The 24,148-nt window shown below is 34.2% G+C and overlaps 1 protein-coding gene across 1 annotated transcript; it reads left to right on the forward strand.

Annotated features, from left to right (window-relative positions):
* The first annotated feature begins 247 nt into the window (after positions 1-247).
* Positions 248-23,413, forward strand: LOC147069802 (N-glycosylase/DNA lyase-like). The gene is made up of 6 exons (XM_085950892.1): positions 248-438; positions 11,141-11,584; positions 13,560-13,671; positions 15,225-15,395; positions 17,362-17,556; positions 23,248-23,413. The coding sequence occupies exons 1-6, from the start codon at positions 362-364 to the stop codon at positions 23,353-23,355; spliced, it is 1,107 nt and encodes a 368-aa protein (XP_085807018.1). The 5' UTR covers positions 248-361; the 3' UTR covers positions 23,356-23,413.
* The last annotated feature ends 735 nt before the right edge of the window (positions 23,414-24,148 follow it).

A 24,148-nucleotide genomic window follows, 5' to 3' on the forward strand; every position in this document is an offset into this window, starting at 1 on the left:
AACTCAACTCACCATAGATAGAAGATCAGTTTTGATAATATACGCCTCATATGCGTGTTGTTTTTACGTTTATTTTTAAATACTTATAAATAGCTTACTGCAAGTAAACAATATTATTCTTATCATATTTTTTATGTTTTTGAATAAAATCAACCAATACGTCAAAATAATGTAACAACACTAATGTCAAGTATACCTAGTATTAAATCTCACATCGATGATTTATATCTATGGTATTAGAAATGTCAGAATTTGGCGCGACTGTGAAAAGGTAAACGATACAATATTATGACAACAGTTAATTGAACTAAAAAGTATAATAATAATTATATATGTTAACTGACATAAATTGAATATCATCATGAGCTGGTCACGAATTGCTTGTAAGTCTGCCAATTTACAGTTGATCGGAACGTTAAACGGAGGCCAAAGCTTTCGGTAAGTTAATCGGTACTATTCGGTTAAGCGGATACAGCGGAAAACGCATTTTGAAAATAGCCGATAAACTGGATTATTTGTTAGGTTAACCTAACCAAACCTAACCTAACCCAACCTAACAAATAATCCAGTTTATCGGCTATTTTCAAAATGCGTTTTCCGCTGTATCCGCTTTAACCGAACAGTACTGTTTTTTTCTTGATGTAATTAATATTTTTAATGATTCCTGTTCTATGCCAGGAGGTATTAGTATGGCCATATACGGAGGGCCGCGATTTTCTTTGAAATAATAAACCTTAGTAAACATACTTTTTGCGGCATTATATTAATACTATATCATATAAATTTACCAAATTAATACACAATGTGTCCATTTACGCCGTCATTTATCGAAATAAATCAAACTTAATGTGTCACAAAACGTCAGGGTTGTCACAACACTTACACAGTAGAGATGAGAACGTTATTATGTATGAGAAGTAATTCTACAATATGCAGCTTCATATGCACTGGGAATCAAAACATCTTGTTCCTCTTCAACAAAATCACTGTCATCCGATTCAACAGTGAGGCCTGTTAGGCATTTTCTGATGTACTTTGTGTCCTTCCATTTTGATTAGGAAGAAGATAAATTTTTTTATATGTAAAAAAGTTCAAATCAAGGCCTGAACAAAAACGATGCATGAGTGCGAGTGAGAAAGTATTCGGCACCCTTACAATCTCTGCGACACGCGCTAGAGTAAGATAAAAGGTGGTCGCTGGCAAATCGTGGTGAAACGCTTCAGAAAGCGTCCATAACCGCGAGCTCGTGTTGCTACAATTGCTGTTTTTTGTGGTAAACATAAAGTCAGTGGTAAATATTTTTAGTTAATTAAGTAGAAAAGATGGTTCTGTGTGTTGTCTTAAAATGTGGTAGCCATACTGATAAGCAAGAAGATGGTATTACATTTCATAGGTAAGTTGATACATGTTTGTGATAATTTATTTGTATATTATTATATATTTTAATATCAAGTGACCTAGTGTTTTTTTCGAAATAACTTTAATTATGCATATCTTTATCTAATGGTTGCATTTTCACCGCTTAACAATACTATATAATGTAAAAAAATAGAAAATTATATTTTAATGCTGAACGTCTAGTGCGAGCACTTTGGGCGAGCACTAGCGAAATGATTATTCATAGGCGTCCGCAAAAAGTGGGTATGTGGTTAAAGTTGAAGTAACAAAAAACTGAAAAAAAATATTAGCAAAGATTACCTATAGTAGGCAATCATTTTATTGTTTTGCTAAAGAAATGGAATTTAGTATACATGTTGAAAAACTCCCGAGGAATAATCGATTTAGTGCCCTGTTTGTTAACATTTTTGCTTCGTGATTTCCTAAATGCAATTGGTTTATGAATGTTATTGTAATGTTGCTCCCTAATGGATTACAGATTCCCAAAATATGAACCAAAAAGGCAGAATTGGATAAATCAAATACATCGTGTCAATCCTTCCAGCTGGGCTCCTACTTCCAGTAGTTGTATTTGTTCCAAACATTTCGAAGCGGCATATCTTAAAAGAACGAAAAAAAGGGTATGCTTAACGTATGACGCATTGCCCACGCAATTTGAAGGATTGAAACATTTTTTGAGGGTAAGTAATTTGAACAAAGAGGTTCCATAATATATAATTTAAACGAATTACAATAAAATACCAGTTAAATGTGGCAACCGCTTGAACGAAAATACAAAAATAGATAAAACATACCTACTGGCATGATTCATTCTTCTATTTTCTATTATTATTATTATTATTATTATCAATATCATTGACAATATTTTGTAGTTAGTGAAATTTATAATATGCGGAAAAAATATCTAAGATTTTTTCTACCTGGACTATAGTAGTAATGGTAATTTAGATAATGGGCTATACAATGATTTAAACCTATTATATAATTAGGGAAAGTAGGTAGGTATTGAGTGAATTTCTGAGAAGATATTAGCATTTAATGTGGAGGTTCCCGGATTCGACTCTAGGGTCTGGAAAATTTCACATGTTATGTACCAGGGCTTTGAACAGTTATTTTTTCGTTCCGGTTCAAGTAAAAAAATATAATATATCGGCTCTATTTCGGTTTTCGTTCCGACAACAATTACGGGCTTAATTTACAAAGCCATGTTATATGAGTATGGACCTGATACGTTACAAGAGGCTAACATCGATTTCTCATAAAAAAAACCTGTTGATATAACATCCACTCTGTGATCTTTTAGGATCGAACATGGTATAAAATATAATTATATAAAGTATACCTACATATGTATTTAATTTCAGGTCTCGAAGCCACGTCCGATACAAGCATCCAAAAATACCCCAAGGAAAAAAAAATGCGAAAGCTCATCAAAAATATGGAGGAGATTATCAAAAGACAAAACATGTCGGAAAACCGTGTAAAAGCATTAGCATCGGCAAGGCTGCGTAGACTAAAAAATATTCAAGCTGTTAAAAGACGACTTTTAAAAAAAGTCGTCACATTTAAAACAATAATTAATTCGTTAAGGTTAAAACAATTGGTTTTAGAAGAAAATTTAGAACTTTTAACTTCACTCGAGGGGAATAAAGATTTTTTGATCGTGAGCACGGGCCATACGTCTAAAAAACAATACAGTCCCGAGTTACGTAGATTTGCATTAACCCTGCACTTTTATTCACCTAGAGCTTATTCGTATGTTCGAAGTCAATTCTCCACACGCTTACCTCATCCAAAAACATTATCACGCTGGTATACTGCTCTTGATTGCCAACCGGGGTTTACAAAAGAAGCTTTTGATGCCATACGCTTAAAATCGTCAGCATCGAAAAAAAGGTTGAAAGGAGTGTTAATTTTTGATGAAATGGCGATTAGGAAGCATCTGGAATGGACTGCGTGCCCATGGCAAAGGAATGTCTTACGTTTCTAGTGAGTTGCCTTAATGACTCATGGAAGATTCCTGTCGGGTATTTTTTAATCGATGGCATAACCGGCTTACAAAAAAGTGCGTTGGTAAGAAATTGCCTTGATCTTCTAAAAGATTGCGACATAGATATTGTAGCATTAACTTTCCATGGCGCACCAACAAACACAGCAATGCTTAAAGATTTAGGATGTAATTTTTCTGACGAAAATAACTTTAAGACCACCTTTCGGCATAGCGAACAAGATATAGCAGTATTTTTTGATCCATGCCATAATATAAAACTGATAAGGAATGCACTTGTTATAATTGATAAAGACGCGGGTATTGTAGATTGGAAATACATCGAAAAGCTCCATGATCTACAAGAAAAAGAAGGATTACACATTGCGAATAAATTACATGCATCGCATATATCGTTTTTCCGCCAAAAAATGAAAGTTAAGTTAGCTACGCAGTTATTAAGCAACTCGGTTGCTGACACTATTGATTTTTGTAGAAATAAATACACTGAAGTTGCCAGATTTTGAAAATAGCCAGTCAACTTCCACTTTTATAAGATATTTTAATAATTTATTTGATATTCTTAATTCTCGCAATTTACATGCAATGAATGGGGTGGAAAAAACCTCTCAATTCCAAAAATTATGATGAGAATTTAAAATACTTTGCAGAAATAATAACATACATAAATGGTTTGAGATGGCCGAATGGGTCTGAAGTGATAGCATCGGCAAAAAAAACAGGGTTTCTGGGGTTTAAAATATGTATAAAATCGTTAATTCACCTTTACCAAATGATAATTGTTCCTAACCCGAATATATCATTTATATGCACGTATAAAATCAGTCAAGACCATATTGAATTGTTTTTTGGTGCTGTCCGATCCCAGGGCGGTTTTAATAATAATCCAACCGCTAGACAATTCCGAAGCGCATATAGGAAACTCTTAGTACATGCAGAAATAAATCATCTAGGTAATGGAAACTGTGTCGCATTAGACCAAATAAATATTTTAAATGGTCTGAATCTTTCTAGTGAGAATGTGATTAATTATTCTTGTCCAAAAAGATCGCTAGTAGACCCACCTGATGATGATTGTGAGCAACCATCTTTTGATGAAAGTACAATGCTTGATCTAAGTACGCTCACGCAATATTCCGAAGACATTGTTGGATACATTGCTGGATTTGTCGTCAGAAAAGTTAGCAGAATAATAGTATGCGAGAGATGCTTGCAAGTTTTGGATGCTAGTGATCGTAAAAATGCTCTGAATTCTTACTTAATAGCTAAAAAAGACGTAGGCGGCTTACGGTATCCTTCTCAGGATGTTGTCTATATTTGTAAATATAGTGAACTAGTTTTTAAGAAATATGTAAAGCTGTATTCTGCAAATACTATTGGGAAATATTTTGAAAAAATGACGATTGAAGTTTTAAGCCACTTTGTACACACAGATATTTTTAAAGAATTAAAAGATCACATGACAGATCAATCGCCGCTAGAAAACCACGTGGTATTCCTAATAAAATTAATAATCCAAAAGTACTTAACTGTAAGAATACATTACATAACAAGCAAACTTAATGAACCGACTGAAAAAATAAGAAATTTCTACAATAAAATAGTATTATTTAAAGGTCAATAGTTATTACGTAGTTAGGCAGTTTTCATTAAAAGATGATCCGAGTTCTAGGTGGTTTAACAGATATTTGTAGATGCTTTTAAATTGGTAACAATTGGTATTGTTATTAAAGCCACCTTGATTCCTAATATTGCCAATAATAAATAACTCAATATGCTCCTGGCTTAGCCTGTACGTGTGAATGTACTTCAAATATTTTTCATTTTTTTACTAAATCATTATAGAAGGCCTTAAAACTATTTATACATACATATAATAAATCCTATGAATCTTGTTTTTTCCTGCTTATATTTTTTTCTGATTTTGTATACTTTTCCTGCTTAACATTATTTATCTTAACTATTTTCTTCGTTCCCATTGATATTTTAAATATTTTATGTAGTCTTTGGCCTGATCTAAAAATGTAAAAATCTCAATTTTATTAATATGAGTAATATGACGTTTGAATACCCTTTGCCTAAAATTCCGAGAATTAAATAGATCGAAGAAATTGTTGACCAGGGTGATGTATTTGTATGTATCTTTAGAAGTATTCCAACAGAGTTCAATTGCTTTAGAAATTTTTAATACCGCTAACTAAAAAATATCCCACTGGCAGTTTTCATTCCTCGTTGATACAAACTGGCAACAAGACATTGCTAGTTGTTGGCAAGCACTCTCCACTTCCATCTGCATATTTACGAATCTCGTGTATTTCTTGCCATCCCATATCTTTCGATGTCGAATGGCCATTTAGTTAGGTAGGCGATTTGCTACGTGTGATACGGGCTGTTCCCTTCGTAGTCGCTTCTGTGCTGGCCGAAAACAGCCGACCCCAACCGAATATCAAAAAGTTAACGTTTATGTTGTCGGACTATAGTGTAGAGGAGTGTGGCACGTACGTGTCAAATATGCATCGAATATATTTGTAGGCCGACAGTGAATACAAAATAATGTTTAATGCAAATTTATGTAAGGCTGTTTGGTACTTTTTGAAAGGTCTTTTCCGATTTTTTATTATGAAAAGTTCTGCAGTTTCTGCATTGCTAGACAATTATTTTGAAACTAGATCTTCTCTCAAATAACACTTTTTTGTCATGTCTATAATTATATTATATTATATCGGACATAATAAAGAAGGTCTATCGTACCGCTTGCCAAAATGGAAAGAGTTCTAGGATAATAATATAATATGTATTTTGTTATTTGTTGTTCTATTTCAGGTATGTGCAAACTTTTTGGATTAAGGGCTAAGTTAGGAATATAAAATGAACGGCGGGCCGCAAGTAAAATATTATTTTCTAGACACACGTTATTCGTTATCATGAAAAAAGAATTTCAACATAAAAAAATAAATAATTCTTTAACCGGTTAAGTGCCCAAAGCGTCTTTGGACGCCCTAATTACACCAATTCTTATGTTAATTACTATCAATTAACTAATTGCGGCATAGAAAGGATTAATAGCCAACAATTTAATGAGAAGAATGAATAAGAACTGTTTTACATTCTTCAACATCCTTTTAATTTCAGTGTTAATTTTTAAGATTCTTAAAACTGCTTGTAAATGTTCATCAGTGATGTTTGATTGTAAAGAGTTTGTATTGATAATCATCCTAATTGAAATTGTTTGTTCACGTAATTATATAAGTTGATCTAGAAATAATCAACATTTTTCGATCAGAATCTTTATTTAAGTTGTTCTAATTTGTCCGAATTAAGAGTGTTGTAAAATTTGCAGATATCTTCTCGACGGTGCAATTTATGTATTTATAAAATTTTATTTTTAACAAAGCGTTAAATGTAGAAAAAAGTATTTTTTTTCAAAAATACGATTAAAACTCGCGGGTCCCGCAGAAAAACTTGGCGGGCCGCTTGCCCAGACCTGTTCTATATAATCCAAATATTATAATTTGTATAGGTTTTTTTTGCACGTCCTTCAACTTGTGTTTTAATAATCTGAATTTTTCAAAGTGATTTTCTTTGATCCATATTTTGTATTCGATTCGCTATTGTGCATATCTATTTACATACTCTGTAGGTATATATTTTTACATGATGTGATTTCATAAATTACCTTTGAATTATTGATACTTGTAAATTAATATGATAATTTGTCAATTTAATATTGATTATACTCATGTACCTACTTAGTTATTTACTTTGTTAATTTTAATGTAAGTACCATATTATTATGATAATTAAATAATAATACATTTTGAAGTTTCTGTATTTATTATATTGAAGATATCCACCAATGAACATCATTGAATATTAATAATATTCCGTTTCTCCCGCACGCCTATGGTCTCGAACGTTTGTATACGCATATGTCCACTCACTCACACAACCAAACACACGGCACGCAGCTTCACGTACCAAGGCAATGTGAAGCGTCTATCTGTATCTATTGTCTAAGGTTCAAATATCCCAGAAACTTGACATATTATAAAAATATATAATACAAAAAAGTCAAATAAGTTAAACACTATGCGAATAAAATAAGTCCCGACACTAATATCTTTTAAAATAAACAATTATCGATACAACACAGATTACGAAGGTTTAAAAATAATAATAAAAGAAATGAATTATAAAGTGAAAATATTTCAGCCGCGAAACCGAAATAGATACGTCAAATACTACTACGAATATTCAACTGGTATGTATTCCAAGATGTGTCACTCCTATTGAGTATTAGTGTATATTCAGGAATCACAGTACAGTACACGAACCATAATTTCGATTGCATCTACTATAAGTAAACGGGAATCCCGGCGTGTGATTTGATAAATATCGGATTCGTGGTACAACCCTACCAGCGACGCGTTTCGGTAACCCAAGAAAGCTTTGTTTAAAATTTACGTTTTGTTCAAGATAATATAGAAATTGTCAAATGTAAGTATTACACCATGATCCTAAGAGATGTCGCTGTGTGGGCAATGTGATTGAATTATTCAAAACATTGACCTCGGCCGATATATTGCGTTTCTAGTGGAGCGTCTTTGCACGCGCATTTTGCTTGGCCGGCCTTCTGTTCTCGGAATAGAAAAGCGTGCTAAGACGCTGGCAGCAGTTATCCGGTTAATAGAAAATTGTCTTCCAGTAGACAGGGATTGTATTGAAATATTTATGTGGCGATCAACGAGTTCTGTGAAAACAAGCATTGTCAGCAAAATCCGTGACAAACGAATCGATCGCGAAAATATTATTTAATTATTTTTATATACCTACATTTTTTCACAGGCCGTCAGCGTATGGCTTAGAGCCTGCCCACATGGCGCGTTTTTGTTACTCGCGCGCTTTGACTGTTGCGAAACGATCGCCTGCAAACGCCAGACTCTGGACAATCGCGGCGTTCACAGCCATTACAAAATGAAATACGACCGCTTGGCGCTCGAAGGCGAGACTTTTTATTACTACTCCCAAATAAATTACGTCACCTAGGTTGTAAAGTGCGGAGAATAGGTATTGGAAGTAATCGCAAAATACAAAATCTCATAGAAACCGACTAACACCATCGAGTTGCAGTGCTTTTTTCTACATTCGCATTTGTTTTTTTATGCCGATTCAAAAATGAATTACTTCACCTAATTGTGTCAAACGCGCAAACTACGCCCTATCTGGATGGAAGCCATTTCTGGTTCTCGAGCGTAAATCGCGATGGGAATCGGGCCATGTGGACAGGCTCTTGGTGCTTACTCAGTGAGAAACGCTGACGGCAAAAATAAGATTGTTTAGTACACACATTTTTAGCATACAAATTTCACACGAATCTAATTACCAATTATTGCAAATATGGAACTTTACCTCAGTACCTAATATGGTAAATGTGCCGCAGCTGCCATCATGAGATTTTATAACTTTCTTTTTAGACCAAACCAAACCTAATCTAAGCTACCCCAACCTAATATAATCTTAGTTTGTGATAATGATACATCAAAATGTATGAAAAAGTCAAATTTTAAATTAACAATTATTGGATCGAAAAGCCTATGCACCGACAGAAAAAGCTATATATTATAATTGTCTACATGGAATAAACTGTTGTCGTAAAAAAAAAAAACATATAAGCTCATCTGCTGCTCAATTACCCCTAATATTTATTATATTAAAATGTATTTCTTAACGAAGGCATGGGATACTTAGTATTAGCATTATTCAATTGTGAGGGGTTCAATAAATAGTTGTAAATAATAAGTTGTAAGTAAATAAGTTGTAGTAAATTGAATGAATATCTCACTCCGCTTTTATCTTGATCTTGTAACAGTCACTCAGTATCGCTTGGCCTCAGGCTACATATCTCACTAATATCTTATATTATTGACTTTATTATACTTATGTAACAGTGGCGAAGGGTGGGGGTAGGCTGCTAAGATCCGACATAAATAGTGCATAGCGGTGGCCGCGCGGCATAAGCGTTGGACTATAAAGCCGTGGGTCCCAGGTTCGAATCCTGGGTCTGGCAAGTACACATATTGTTTTTCAATTTGTGTGTGTAGGGTATGGACCTAATAGGTTGAGCAAGTGGCTGACATCTCGTAAATTTCATTTTCTCGTAAAAAACAAAATCTGTCAATACAAACCTCCACCCTGTGGAGGCCCATATGATTCTATCAGGATCGGACATGGTCGAAAAAAAAAAAAAAAAAAAAAAAAAAACTTTGTCAGTCATTCGTATTTGTTTTTATTGAACTAAGACTACACTTTATAGATGGTGTTGGTTGGTTTTTAAAAATCAATTAAACTTTGCCAAAACCAAGCGACAATAGTTTTGGTATGTTATGGGCGATTCGACAAAACAGTGCACAAATTTTCATTCATTCTTATTTTTCATTGAATTAAGAATAGATGTTATACATGTTGTTGGTTAGCTTTTTTTAAAATTCATTAAGCCCTGCCTAACCAAACCATAATAGATAAAAAATATTATTATATCCATGTAGATTAAGACCATGTCCGATCCTAATAGGATCATATGTGCCTCCACAGAGTGGAGGTTTGCATTAACAGATTTTGTTTTTTACGAGAAATGGATGTCAGCCACTTGCTCAACCTATTAGGTCCATACCCTGACTCACACACAAATTGAAAAACAATATGTATACTTGCCAGACCCATGATTCGAAGCTGAGACCCACAGTGTGATAGTCCAACGTTTAAGCTGGCATAATTTATAGATAGACAATTATTTTTCGACTATTATCTATTATGACTTCGTTTTTGCATTGTTTAATTGAATTTAAAAAAAACTAGCCAACAACATCTGTAAATTGTTGACTTAATTCAATGAAAACAAATACGTATGACTGACAAAGTTTATTGTGGACTATTTATGTCGTATCTTAACAGCCTACCTCCACCCTTCGCCACTGCTATGTAAACAGCACTTGTCAATCCGTAAATAATCTCACTATCTTCTCCAACAACTACAAGTCTTCACTCACCGCTCATCACATCCCACATCATCGGCATCCCTAATCTCCACACACACGCTACACACCAACCATATATATTATCCAGAAGAAGATAATTTATTTTCATTAAGGCTATACCTCAGTTGAGGCACGGTCTAAAAAGATCGTGGCTAGGCGATGCGCGGATCGCGGGTCGCGGGTGCAAATGACGCATGCCAAACGAAATATAATTTGTCATATAAATCCAACATGCGTCCATTTAATGTTCTGTTTATTGTACTATTAGTAACAATAATAATATTCATTGACATGTTTTCTTTTTCAAGTAAATGGGTAACGTTTTTAGTCATTTTTACAGTGTTGCCATCTTTTTCTATGCTGATTATAGGACAAAGGCATAAAAATTATAGTTTTTCTGAAAAATATATAGTACAGGAACATTTTTTGTCTTGAATCCTTTAAAATTATAGTATTTTGATATATTTGGCGTAAAATTATAGTATTTTACATTTTTCGCGGAATTAAAATTATAGTACGGTTGGCATCACTGCATCTTTACACGATTTAAGAATTAATGCCCCCGTCGCCATCACGAAACAAATTGACGTGTTCCCAGCTCGACGTTCTCTCTCCGAATGCCAGCGAGTCCAAAATTTCGTCACGCCTATAGTTGAAAATTATTTGCCGTTTCACTGATGTATCGTCTTAATGTTTTCAGATGGAAGCATAATCACGAAACCGATGAATGGATTGGAACGTTTTCAAGTACCGTCTGGAAATTAACGCAAGACGACGATGGCATATTGTATCAAGTCTTAGGATCTTTGCATAGTCCTCGTAAAGAATACGGAGACGTTAAAAAAAATACGAAGAATATCACAAAACAACATATTAGAATGTTGAAAAACAGTAAAGCTGCCAAAGAAAATAATGTACACAATGAAGAGGGAGTAAAACAATTTGATTCCAAATACTATGACGATCTTTTGAAGTCGTATTTCCGACTGGACGTCGAGCTGGCGCCTCTGTACGAGTCATGGTCAAAGAAAGACCCGTTATTTGGTGACGCTGCTAAGAAATTCTACGGTATACGAATGCTTAACCAGGAACCTGTCGAAAATTTGTTTTCGTTCATATGCAGTCAGAATAATCATATATCAAGGTATTTAATTGATTAATGAAAATGAACTAAAATAATTACAAGAACTTTTTATATACAACGTTTTTAAATTTTCTGTTGAATCATAATTATAAACTTGACTTGACTAGCTTAAACGATCAAAAAAATTTGTTCTTGATAGAAATACTGAATAATGAAATGTTATTTCATATTGATTTCCATAGTAACGCACGTATATATTATTTAATAATTTAGTTGCTAGGACCCCCTAGCAATCAATAATGGTATCGAAATAACTTTTCATGCAAAACAGAATTAACTAAAAATGAATTCAATTCTACTTAAAGATGGCTAAAAGTATTAAAAAAATGCATTGGCATCGTGTTCTGATATATTATAAGTTTCAAATGTCTAGCTAGTCGGGAAGTTAGTTAAAAATCGATCGCAAGATTTGTACCGGACAAACAACCACCGGACGAATAATACGACCTAAGAAAAACGTTGTAATAATATGTGATTATACACTGGTTTTAGGCACATTGGAAAGATACTTTTCAAAACTTTATTCAAGCGGGCAAAACCACTCCTGACCAGCTTTGTTCTGAGAACAATTTCATCAAACATTCATCTATCTTTAGACACTTGTTATCCTAGATAGATGAAGATCTTCAACTATTCGAGTTTTTCGGTCATCATAGCAGTTAAACATGACTGTTATTAACAGAATTTGAAATACCACCCCAGTTGTATATTGTTACGTAATATCAGCATGTTCAGTGAATACATCAATGGAATTCCAATTTACATGGTATTACTGCCAAAAGTTGATAAGTCTCAAAATTATGCTATGGAGTAAGTGCGTTTTGAAAGTTTGACATGCCATCTAAAATCAGACATATAGTAGGTGCTCGGTAATCCAGCGTTTATCAATCCGGCATGTCCAATAGTCCGGCATTTTGCAACTAAGCTATAATCCGGCAGGTTTCACATTAAACTGCCTGATTACAGAGCGGAGGGACTATTAAAGACTATAATCTAATAAAGAGTTTTACTGTGCAAATCTGTGATAGAATTATTTCCTATAGAAATCCAATAATCCGGAATTTCCAACAATCCGGCATAGGTGAAAAAATATGGGTGCCGGATTACCGAGCGCCTACTGTAATTCTAATTTCTTTGTACTTTATGCGCACATTCTATATATCGAATGAGCTTGAATTTTTTTTCTAGCATACATATTTTTTGTATATAGACACATCATCCGTTGTTAACTCAAGATACCTAAATTATCGACTCAACAACTTTTGGCAGTAAATTTCACAGCATGTGTTTTAGTCTTTTCTTGTCTTAGTAGTCTTGATAAGTGTTACAACCAGTGGCGGCTCGTGGATAAGATATTTGGGGGTGCTGCGATTGATTAAAAATAAAAATAAATGTTTATTTGGATTATTATTTTACTATTAACATCAAAATTAAATATAAATAATTAATTATATCAATAATTAAAATAAAGAACTTTGCATAAATTGCTTGCAGAAATAAATTTTAACAATGTTTATAAAACATTATAGCTATATTTCTTTCCTCGCTGTCGCGCGCTTGCTCACGTGCGACGCAGAAACGGAGAAATACTGAAATCGGACTGTCTGACCGGCAGTACCGATTAGGCTTCCAGCTGCGAGCACCGCTGCCCGCTCGAGAATATTCTATTGAAATCGGTAATGTGCAAAATCAAGTACCTACCGCGTGTATGACAATATTATTGGACATTGGATGTATCGGTGCGCAGGCGAGCTTATTACACGCTTAATAATATTGATTTTTTCATATAATATACATAAATTTATGTATATTATAATATTACATTTTTCTCAATTTGCTTGGGGGTGCTGCAGTTCCGCAGTGCGTATGGACGAGCCGCCACTGGTTACAACCAACATAGCTATTAACTTAAAAAAATATCATGTAGAATTTAATATAATTTAACTTATCATTCGAATTATTTCTTTTGTTTTAGAATCTCAACTATGATAGAAAAGTTATGTACAAATTATGGAGATAAAATATGTGTTGTTGGCGAAGACACTTATTACAGTTTCCCGTGTGTCGAAAAACTTGCAGAGAAAGAGGTATGTAGTCATGTGTATTTAGTTTTATTATTCTTCAGGCGACACTAGATTGACTTTATTTTGTGTGTTGTTCCACTTGATTATGGTAGGTAACTAAAGGTAGCGGTTGGAACGCAGCGTCACCCACTGTAACGCGATACTAATGGTACAAAAGCAGTAGACTTGCCTGCCACATGAGAGACATCATCAATTGGGAGCGTGAAACGTCATTGTTACAGCAGTAGTGTGAAAATATGTCTGTCGCGATCGCTGCGTTCCAACGCTTAATATTAAATATCCATGATTTTAACCAATCTTCAATCTTGTGTCCTTAAATTTTGACTCTCTGTCTAGCATTTTTCGTAAAACGGACTCCAGGCATTTCAATTTGGTTGGCATTTAATTACATGTGTTTCGTAAATGCCAACGAAAACACATTGACAAATTCAACGTGTTGCAGTCGAGACGAGTTTGTATGTGTGACCCGGCCAAGGAAAAGAACCAACATGAAGACAACAATGCTATAGATGTACCAATTTTGTTAAGCTGTTTGATCTTACAGAATTATATGACGCGACACGCCTATAGACGTCCAGATACCAACCAAATTGGCCCCAATACCCAACGAAATCGGAGCATCTGCAAAGCTTAGACATTATTAAATCCAAATACTAATTATTTTAAGTTTTATTACCAAATACGCAGTCTCGAATACCGCATCAGGCATTTAGCATCGATATTAAAATGCCCCTGTAAAAGGTTGCACAGCCCTGCAGTACAAACGGAACGCTTCAAGCTTTGTTGTTGCGAACGCATTTTTTTACGCGAAGTCCCTTTGCAGATACCTGCATCAGACCTTGAGCAAGGCGGACGGACAGAAGTCCCGTTAGTCAGCCGAATAACTTCCCCTCACCCCACAGCCGTGGCGGTCGTCCCACGTCTCATTACCAACCAACAGGCTTTTTGGAAAAAGATAGCCAGTTGTCAACCGACCCCTAAATATATCGGAGGTAGGGAAATCGTCCCCAAAACGGACGCGCCGCTTCTGCGGGCAGCGGCGTGGTTGTTGATATAAGCCGGATAATATGTTCTCTAAATTGTGATCAGTATACCCTTTACCTATAATGTGGTAATGTTAATTCCCATAATTATCGCGTCCCCGATAAAGTGCTCCGACGCCGATCTCTCCATTGTGTGAACACGTCCATGTGTAATAAAATGCAAAGTGAAATGTGATCCAGTTGAATACCGTATGCACGCTAGCCATCGACATGAATTGTGTAACTTCGTCAATTTAACGTTACTTTATCTCACTCATGCTGAGCCCTTGTGTTCCAAACTTGTATAATTTAATGTAATTAAACGTCTCCGCGGAGAATCTGTCAAATCGAAAGTTACTGTGTTATAATTTATCCTGATGTCCACACACATCTCCCAATCAAAATAATACTGAAGAAGATTCAACCACCGACATACATGTGAGTTCCTTCTTCTCCCTTCTTCCCGGTATTAGTTTTAAACGACTCAAATTTTGTCTTTCGGCTTTGTGTTAAGAATTATGTATTATTTTAAAGGTGGAAGGCAATTTGCGAGTGTTGGGTTTTGGTTATCGAGCAAAATTCATCCAACAATCGGCCGCGCAAATCTGCGAGTGGGGTGGTGAAAAGTGGATTGACTCTCTGAAAATCATGCCTTACAAGGAAGCCAAAAGCGAACTTATCAAACTGATGGGCATAGGAGCTAAGGTAAATTAAACCAATTTGTCTCATTCATTTTAGTATCATGCAAATAATTGAGGTGTTGAGAATTGAACGAATATACTTAAGTCGCCAAGTGAACTAAATCGACTTCACAGTTAAATATGCAATTGAGGCACCTGGAGCAGATGATGCAGAAAAATGGTATGGGGGGGGGTTCACTTTTAGATCGCCTTCTACTTATAGTTTCTCGGCGCTTCAACCGTGGATACCGTATTACATTACTCCGGATACATTCGCCATACTCACACTCCTCACCTTTGAGTCTAGGTATGAACACCTGGCCTGCAGCTCTAACTACGGGAGCTCTCTTACAAGTTATTGTGACCGATTGTATCCACTTTTAGACATTCCGCATCAGAATATTAGAGCAAACATTAGATGCCTCAGATGGTTCAACCAATTCATGAGTTCCACTGTCGCAGGCCTCGCGTGTCGTAGAATTTCAAAAAGAGATGGGCCATTCCATTGAGAAGGCTGTTCAATGCCCCTCTTGTGTGCGCACCTGACCTGGAATCATAATTCTCATAATCTAATCCAATGTGAGAAATAGAATGCTTATATTTTTTACACATACCAGCTACATGTTTGAATTCCATTTCAGGCATACATAAGTATGATTTGAAAACTCTTAACATTTGTACCCGTTTAATCCCCAGCACCACAATTATTCAAATTATATTGTACAGTTTTCATTCTTTTACCTTTGTATGCCATTTAAAAATATTTTTTTAGATTCATGGAATTTTTAAAACAGTAGCACTTTCGTACGCGTAAACCGACATTGTCATGTTATATATTGTTTCGAGAATTGAATGTTAGCCACTTGCTCAACCAATCAAATCCGAACACACATTGTAAAAAGCATGCCAAAACTGCCATTTTAAGGCATTCCAGTAGCGAAGGGCAGAGGTAGGCTATTAAGATCCGTCATGCACATTAAACTTTGTTAGTCATATTGAACTAAGACTACAATTTACAGATGGTGTTGATTAGTTTTTAAAATTCAATAAAACAATAATAGTTTGGTGTATTTTGGGTGATATGACAAAATTGTGCACACTTTATCATTCATACCTATTTGTTTTGTCGGATTAAGAATACATATTACACATATTGTTGGTTCATTTTTTTAAATTCATTAAGCTCTACCTAAACCAAACTATAATAGATACAAAATATTAATATATCTGTAAAATGTCCAAAGTTATGTATGATTTCATTGCACAGTTTTAGATATTTTATAGATTGACGAGTATTTTTTGACTATTATGGCTTGGTTTCTCAGGGTTTAATTGAATTTTAAAAACTAATCAACATCATCTGTAAATTCGAGTGCTTAAAGTCAGACAACGTTATCTACAAAAATGTGTTTTTTTTTTTTTTTTGAGATAACGTTATTTTACATTTTCGGCTACATGATAGTCAAACAACGTTATGTCAATCTTTTCTAATTTCTTATTAAATCGTCAGTAAAGTTTAACGCTAACTACATAAGTTACCCTTGTTTTCATATTTTTTTAAAACTATCCCTATAAATTTTAACATCATCATAAGCAAGATAAATGTACAATACACATTAAATTATAAAATATTAACATTAGGTTTTAAATAAACATTTCCCTTGTTGAGTTATAAGAATCTAAAATAACGATTTTTGGCTCTCCTGTAAAGTTGCACTTTTGTAGATAGTGTTGTTTGACACTAAGCCCTCGAATTGTAGTCTGACAAAGTTTAATGTGCACTATTTATGGTGAATCTTAACAGCCTACCTCCACCATTCGCCACTGAGGCATACCTACCAGTATTTTTAAGTGATCATTGTGTGTATAAGTAATTAATTATAGACTTAATCCAAATTAATCCTCAAATTTATCCATATTTCTTTACGACTTGATTTCGTACTCACTTCATATCACCTTCTTTGACTCGCAATCATCTGATCTCTCTCCAGGTAGCCGACTGCATTTGTCTGATGTCATTAAACCATCTAGAAGCTGTCCCAGTGGATACTCACGTATACCAAATAGCCTCGCAGAACTATCTTTTCCACCTCAAAGGCCTGAAGTCTGTCACGGATAGGGTGTACAATGAAATCGGCAACTACTTCCGAGACCTCTATGGACCGCTGGCTGGATGGGCTCACACGGTAATCAATTATGTATTTAATTATGACCAGTGATTCCCTAAGTGGGTCTAGGATGCTCACTCGGGATAAAGAATAGGAATTCATACCTCTCACCTTTAGCTATATGAATCATTAAAATTCGTTTTGGAGTCCTATAGTGCATGGATTTACCAACACCCAGTGGCGAAGGGTGGAAGTAGGCTGTTGAGATCCGCCATAAATAGTGCACATTAAACTTTGTCAGTCATATGTATTTGTTTTCATTGAAACAAGACTACAATTGTGTCCCTGAGTTTCAAAACCCGCTATAACATTTTTTCATTGTGTTGAAAAAATCAATAAAAACTTTTTGAACTAAAAAGGTTTTTGAATGTTTCAGTAGTGTTATAGCGGGTATTGATAGACGCATTGATTTTGTTTCATAAATGACAGTTAATCGTAGCGGATTTTGAAAGAGGCGATAAAATTTTCATGTAGAGATTTTAATAATGAATCCATCGTAATATATCCGTACCTATATGGCAGAAGCATATAAGTCATTTTTTCGCATTTTACAGGAGAAGGTTTTTAAGGTTTAAAGAAGTGTCACAAATCAGGATATGATGGAAATTGGAGAGTTTAATGTTATTATTATAAAAAAACTAGTATAGTTTTAAAATATATTTGATAAAAAAAGAAAATCAAGTAATTCAATGAGTTATTGAGCATTTAATGACATATGGGGTTTTGGCATAAAAATATTTTCAACATTTTGACATATCATTTACAATATTAGATGTTTTATTATAGGAAAACTTATGAATTAAAACAAGAGCATGGAAATTAAATGAAAACATGATAAAATTAAACTAACAGTGATAATAATATTGGTAAACAGTTGTTTATGAGTATTACTTATAGTATTTATATATAAAAATTAACAGGTAAGTATTTAAATTTATATAAAACGTTTGATAAACTGGATCTATCAATGCAATAAACTGATGAGGTCATCTTTCATAGATTGATTTATTGGCAGAGGACCGTTATAGCATTGCTTAATGTTAACAATGTTCCTTCTTCCTCTTGTCGTACGGCGTAAATCAAGTTGAAGAAATGGGTCATCTTCATGTAATGAATATTCAAATTTTATTAAACCAAACTCCTTCTCATACCTGAACGATCTAATTTTGTTCCAAACGACATTTTCTCCAACTGTATTAATTTTTTTTCGCTTCACCAGTTGATTAGAAAGAAGTCTTGAATAATTGTAAATTTCATCCTGAGACATCTCTTTACCAATAAAAAATTTCTTGCCCCTTACTGTTCTAACAAACTGATACCAATCATGGGGAATATTAATTTCTATGTTGGAAGTTTTCTTGGCTTTTTCAACACGTGAATGGTCAGTGTCACATTCAATTTGCGTATGGCCTGGGAGCAAATATTTATGGTCCATGACCTGGATAGTTGGTGATGTACTTACAAAGTAAGATAGAGCTGCAGTTATTATGTTATTTTTATTTTGTCCCGGACAAGAATCAGAGGATGCAATAACATTTTCAACAGTTGGAAGACTTATCACACAAAACGCTATTTCGTTGGCTCCCCTTGCAGCTATTCCCTCGTGCCACATATAACATGAGGCTTGGTTCGATGTGCAATTTCTTACGGTCAAATTATATGTGTACAATAATTGCCTTTTATACTACACTATACTTGAGTTAAGAGAAGGCGTTGGCAAACACTGCTGCAGGACGAATGCTAAAAAAGCAATTTTACCTTCATATTGGAGAGCTTTGGTCTTATCGTTTTTTTTTTAATTCATAGCCTTCATCTGCCACTTGCAAACTTGTCGGTTTCCAATATTTGTTTTATTTGTAAATCTGTAGCACATTTTAATTTAATATTGTATGTATCATAAGTTTTTCATGTGTTTTTGCAAAGTACTTTAAATATATATCCGGTGTTTTTAAAAATTGAAGCATACATACTATATGACACAGGAATCATATTTTTTCCGTTTGCATATAACAATACATTTCAAACATTTTGGATATGTTTAGCTGCCCAGACAGGTATTCTTTGGATGTGTGACGACGTGAATAATGACTTTCATGTTTAGGAAAGCTTTCTATGTGTGCAGTAACTTCTTCCCGTTCGTTTGTTTTCTTGTTTATGGGATAGTGTTTTCCACGATTATCACTACCTTGTTGTTTTTATTAAATAAAAACAACGATACAATGCAGTTCCACCATGAATTGACAGTTAATAAAATAAAAGAAATTATCATTACCAATAAATCCCTCTGTATTGCTAATTTTATAAATTCAATAAAGACAGCTGCCAAAAAATGCAGAATACCATAGATAAGTCTGCGCATGCGTAATTTTATAATATGCCAAAAGCGTATATGTCAGACATATATGCTTTTGCCTTGTTAGAGTTTGAAATTTTATATTTTGCAAAAACGTATATGTCAGAGATATATGCTTTTGGCTTATTAGAGCTTGACATTTTATGACATGTATTGTTTTTCCAAGTCGTTTTACGAGAAATCTATAGGTTTTAGAGATATATGCTTTTGCCATAACATAAAGTAGGCATTTTTTGATATATTGGCATTCAAATCTCAAAATCGCCAAAATACGACTTATATGCTTCTGCCATATTGGTACGGATATATATCTTAATTATTTCAAAAAAGTGTTATAGCGGGTTTTGAAACTCAGCGACACAATTTACCGATAGTGTTAGTTTTTAAAATTCAATCAAACCCTGCAAAACCAAGCCATAATAGATAATACTGATAATAGTAAAAAAATACTCTTCTGTCTAAAAATAAATGCAATTAAATCATACATAACTTTGGATATTTTATAGATAGAATAATATTTTTTTATCTATTATAGTTTGGTTTAGGCAGGGCTAAATGAATTTAAAAAATGAACCAACAATATGTGTTATATGTATTCTTAATCCAACGAAAACAAATAAGTATGAATGAAAAAGTGTGCACAATTTTGTCTTATCGCCCAAAATATACAAAAACTATCATGGCTTGGTTTAGGCAGTGTTTAAATGATTTTTAAAAAATATCTGTAAACTGTAGTCTAAGTTCAATAAAAACAAATAAGTATGATTAACAAAATTTATTGTGCATTATTAATGGCGTGTCTTAACACCCTACCTCCACCCTTCGCCACTGCCAACAACAATAGTGTGTAAATTAAACTGAGAAAAATGTGCAGTAACATTTGACAAAAAGACAAATAAGCATTTCTGCTCCAAGACGTGGAGGTTACCTTCAACACATTGGCCCGATCCGATGTACTATCCCAAGAAGATCACATGGGCCTCCACAGAATGGAGGTTTGTATTAACAGAGGTGTTGTTGTCATTGTATGGTGCTATGTATTTGATAGGTTTTTAAAATTGGTAAACATCAACATATTTCATATTTTTCCAGCAGGTTTGCCACTATCGTTTTACTGCGCATATGTTATGCAACATCCATGAATCGCGTGAAAATTCAGAAGCCACTAAACTTTTTTGATCCATGCATGCAATCTTGCAACTTGATAATATGTGTTCACATATACATTTTATAATTATGGTCGTGACAATACGTACTGCCGCCAGTAAATCCATACATGTGTAAATGGGCTATTATGGTGTTATGCGATGTTTGTTCGTCAAAGATTTAACATAGTTAAATAGATTTTTTTCCCATATGTTTCATCTAATGTGTTTTGTAGTGATAACAAAGACTTATTAATCGAGTCAGTATTTACTTTGTAGAATTCCATTTTACAAAATAATATTAATTATATTAGATTCTGCAGATTTTTGATAAAATCGATAGCTATTTCAAGAGTAAAAACATAAACGACCTGTCTACGCTTAAGTATAAAACCCATAAAATGAGACGAGACAACGTCTATTATTCTTACTGCCAAGTAGTACTGCTATATAATATACACTTTATGTATATATAGACTTTCGCACATAATTGGTTCCTGAAAATGTGTGCGAATGTTAAATGTTCGAAAGTAGAGGGAAGTAAAAAAAATATTTAAATTGTGTGTATTTTAAAACATTTATTTATCAAGTAAATATAAGATGTTTAAGAGGCGTTTAAGAGACATGTTTAAGTGGGGTTTGCGGGTGTTTCCCTTAAAAATTTATCAAGAGTTAACTGTTTGCCACTCTTCTTTTTCTTATTTTAAATAAAATATTTTAAATGGTAAATTATTAACTTTACAATATTGCTTAACTGCTGGCATGAAATTTTAAGTGAACCAATCTTTAAACATTAACGCAGTAACCCAGGGTTTTTTATTTGATTTCCAAATAACTGGAAGCAATTCTTTATCTTTCCCTTTCAATGCTCTAGGATTTTCTAGTTGATAAATTAACATTGGCATCAATTTTAAATCACCAGCTATGTTTCCAATAAGAAGCAATGTTAATCGGTTTTTAGAAGGTTTATGCCCAGGGGCAACTGATTCTTTCTTAGATAAGAATGTACGACTAGGCATTTTTTCCAAAATAAACCTGTCTCATCTACATTAAATATTTGGCTAGAGGAATATTCTCCATCTTCAATAATTTTGGATAATGAGGAAATAATTTTTTTGCAGCATTTTTATCCGCATCAGCCGATTCTCCAGTGAATTTAATATAAACCAACCGTTACTTGCTTGAAAATCATGTGAAAATGATGACAAAGATTTTTCCATTTCATCCATAACTATGCCGTGTATTTTGAAAACAATCTTTAAAGATATATTTCCACAATTATCACAACATATCGTAGACCTGTTTGTATCATACGAACGTCCGATTGATGCAAAAGATTCACCGCTATCAGAACGTCTAATAATTTCCATCTTTGTCTCGATCGTGTGAAGTCCTTGATTTCTTTTTGTTCGTATTAACACTGCAGTTTTTACGTTTCTCACTCACTAAACCTATCCTAGCTAGCTCACAAGCAAAGTGACGGGTGTGAGCAGGATGCAAGTGATGCAAGAAATGCACTTGCTTGTGAGCGAGCGAGAGGGGTAATCTTTACCCCACAGCGCAACGTTTTAAAAAAACGATTTTTTTTAAATGTGCGAAATAGCGAATTGTGCGAAAGTCAAACGTTCGAAAGTCGAGGTCCGCCTGTATAATTGTCATAAGATTCCTCTAGTATGGTTCAAACTCTATTGGTGATGTTCTACTTATTTACGAACAAACATCACATTTTAAATAGGTAGTTGTTTTATTCTAATTTAATTTTGCACCCACAATAGCCAGCGTTAACCGCATCGGCTTATAATGTCGCAGGTCCAAAGTTCCTGGGTCTGGCAAATTCACATGTTGCTTTTTTCAATATGTGTGTTGGACCAGAGTATGGACCTTATAAGTTGAGTAAGTGTCTGACATCCATTTCTTGTAAAAACAAAAATCTGTTGATACAACCACCACTCACGCACTGTGCAGGCCCACGTGATCATCTTAGGATTAGACATCGGATCGGGCCAATGTGTTGAAGGTAGCCCCCATGTCTTGGAGCAGAAACTGTCTTTTTGTCAAATGTTTTTGCAAATTTTTCTCTGTCAACACCATCTGTCCCTATCTGTTGGTTTCTTTCTAATTAGTTACCCACTTCAAGTATAATATCAGTCATCATTATTGCATCTATTTCTCACCTGTTTTTTTTTTAAAGCTTGTGTGGATTTGTTTCAGATACTCTTTTGTGCCGACTTGAAGAAATTCGAGAAACCGGGATCGAAACGAATCAGCGATGGCGAAAACGGAACCAAAACATCCAACAAGAGAAATAAAAAAAAATGATATGAAAAACTGTACACATCAATAAATGAGTCTTAACCCAATAAAGTGTTTTTAATCTACAGTGAGTTCTCCACTTACGACGGGGTTACCTTCCGCCACTTGGGTCGTAAGTCGAATTTCATTATAACAGGCAAGTGCTTGCTGAATGAGTCAGCGTATCTTCGAAGATCTACCAGTGTCCGAATGCATATTATCAAACTTTTTAATTGCATCATTGCTTTGGCTAAAAGCTGCAGCCGTCTTTAAGCATAATTTTTTTGGATGTTTCTTCAAATTCATCTAGTGCTATATTACATTTTAAAACCTGTCTTTTTCCCCACAATATTTCTTTATATCTGGAATGAAACAGTTGTCAAACCAGTATTGAAAAGGGCATTGTGTCATCTATACCTTTTTATTCCAACGATAATGTAGACGTATCGATTCCCTTGAAGGCTCTTGGATTTTTAAAATGATAAATCAAAAATAGCTTTACTTTATAAGCAGTGACATTTCCACCCAACAAAGGGGTTACACAATCTCCACATGCTTTAAAGTCAGGCGTGCACTTATCTTTGAATGTAACTTTCTAGCTTTCACGTTTTTTAAATCTTTCAAACCAGTCGGAACTTGCATTAAGATTTTCATTACAGTTGTCACCCTCCAAATCTGAAGGATAATTTATGTTCCCGTGACAAGTCTGACGCTGTTTTCCCGCACTTGTGCTGTTTTATTATATTTTTATTTTCATCTCTAAATTGTCTCTCTCTCATATCGAGGGTATACTGACAGAAAGCATTAACTCGTTAAAACA

Source organism: Rhyacophila brunnea, unplaced genomic scaffold (assembly GCF_057557595.1).
Source record: "Rhyacophila brunnea isolate RB1 unplaced genomic scaffold, BYU_Rbru_1.0 scaffold_23, whole genome shotgun sequence".
NCBI classification, from domain to species: domain Eukaryota; kingdom Metazoa; phylum Arthropoda; class Insecta; order Trichoptera; family Rhyacophilidae; genus Rhyacophila; species Rhyacophila brunnea.

Bases quoted from the DNA above. Each gene is read 5' to 3' on its own strand.
- LOC147069802 (XM_085950892.1), top strand. From the start codon at position 362: ATGAGCTGGTCACGAATTGCTTGTAAGTCTGCCAATTTACAGTTGATC. The intron at 439-11,140 runs GTAAGTTAATCG...TAATGTTTTCAG, and splicing joins AACGGAGGCCAAAGCTTTCG to ATGGAAGCATAATCACGAAA. The intron at 15,396-17,361 runs GTAAATTAAACC...ATCTCTCTCCAG, and splicing joins TGATGGGCATAGGAGCTAAG to GTAGCCGACTGCATTTGTCT.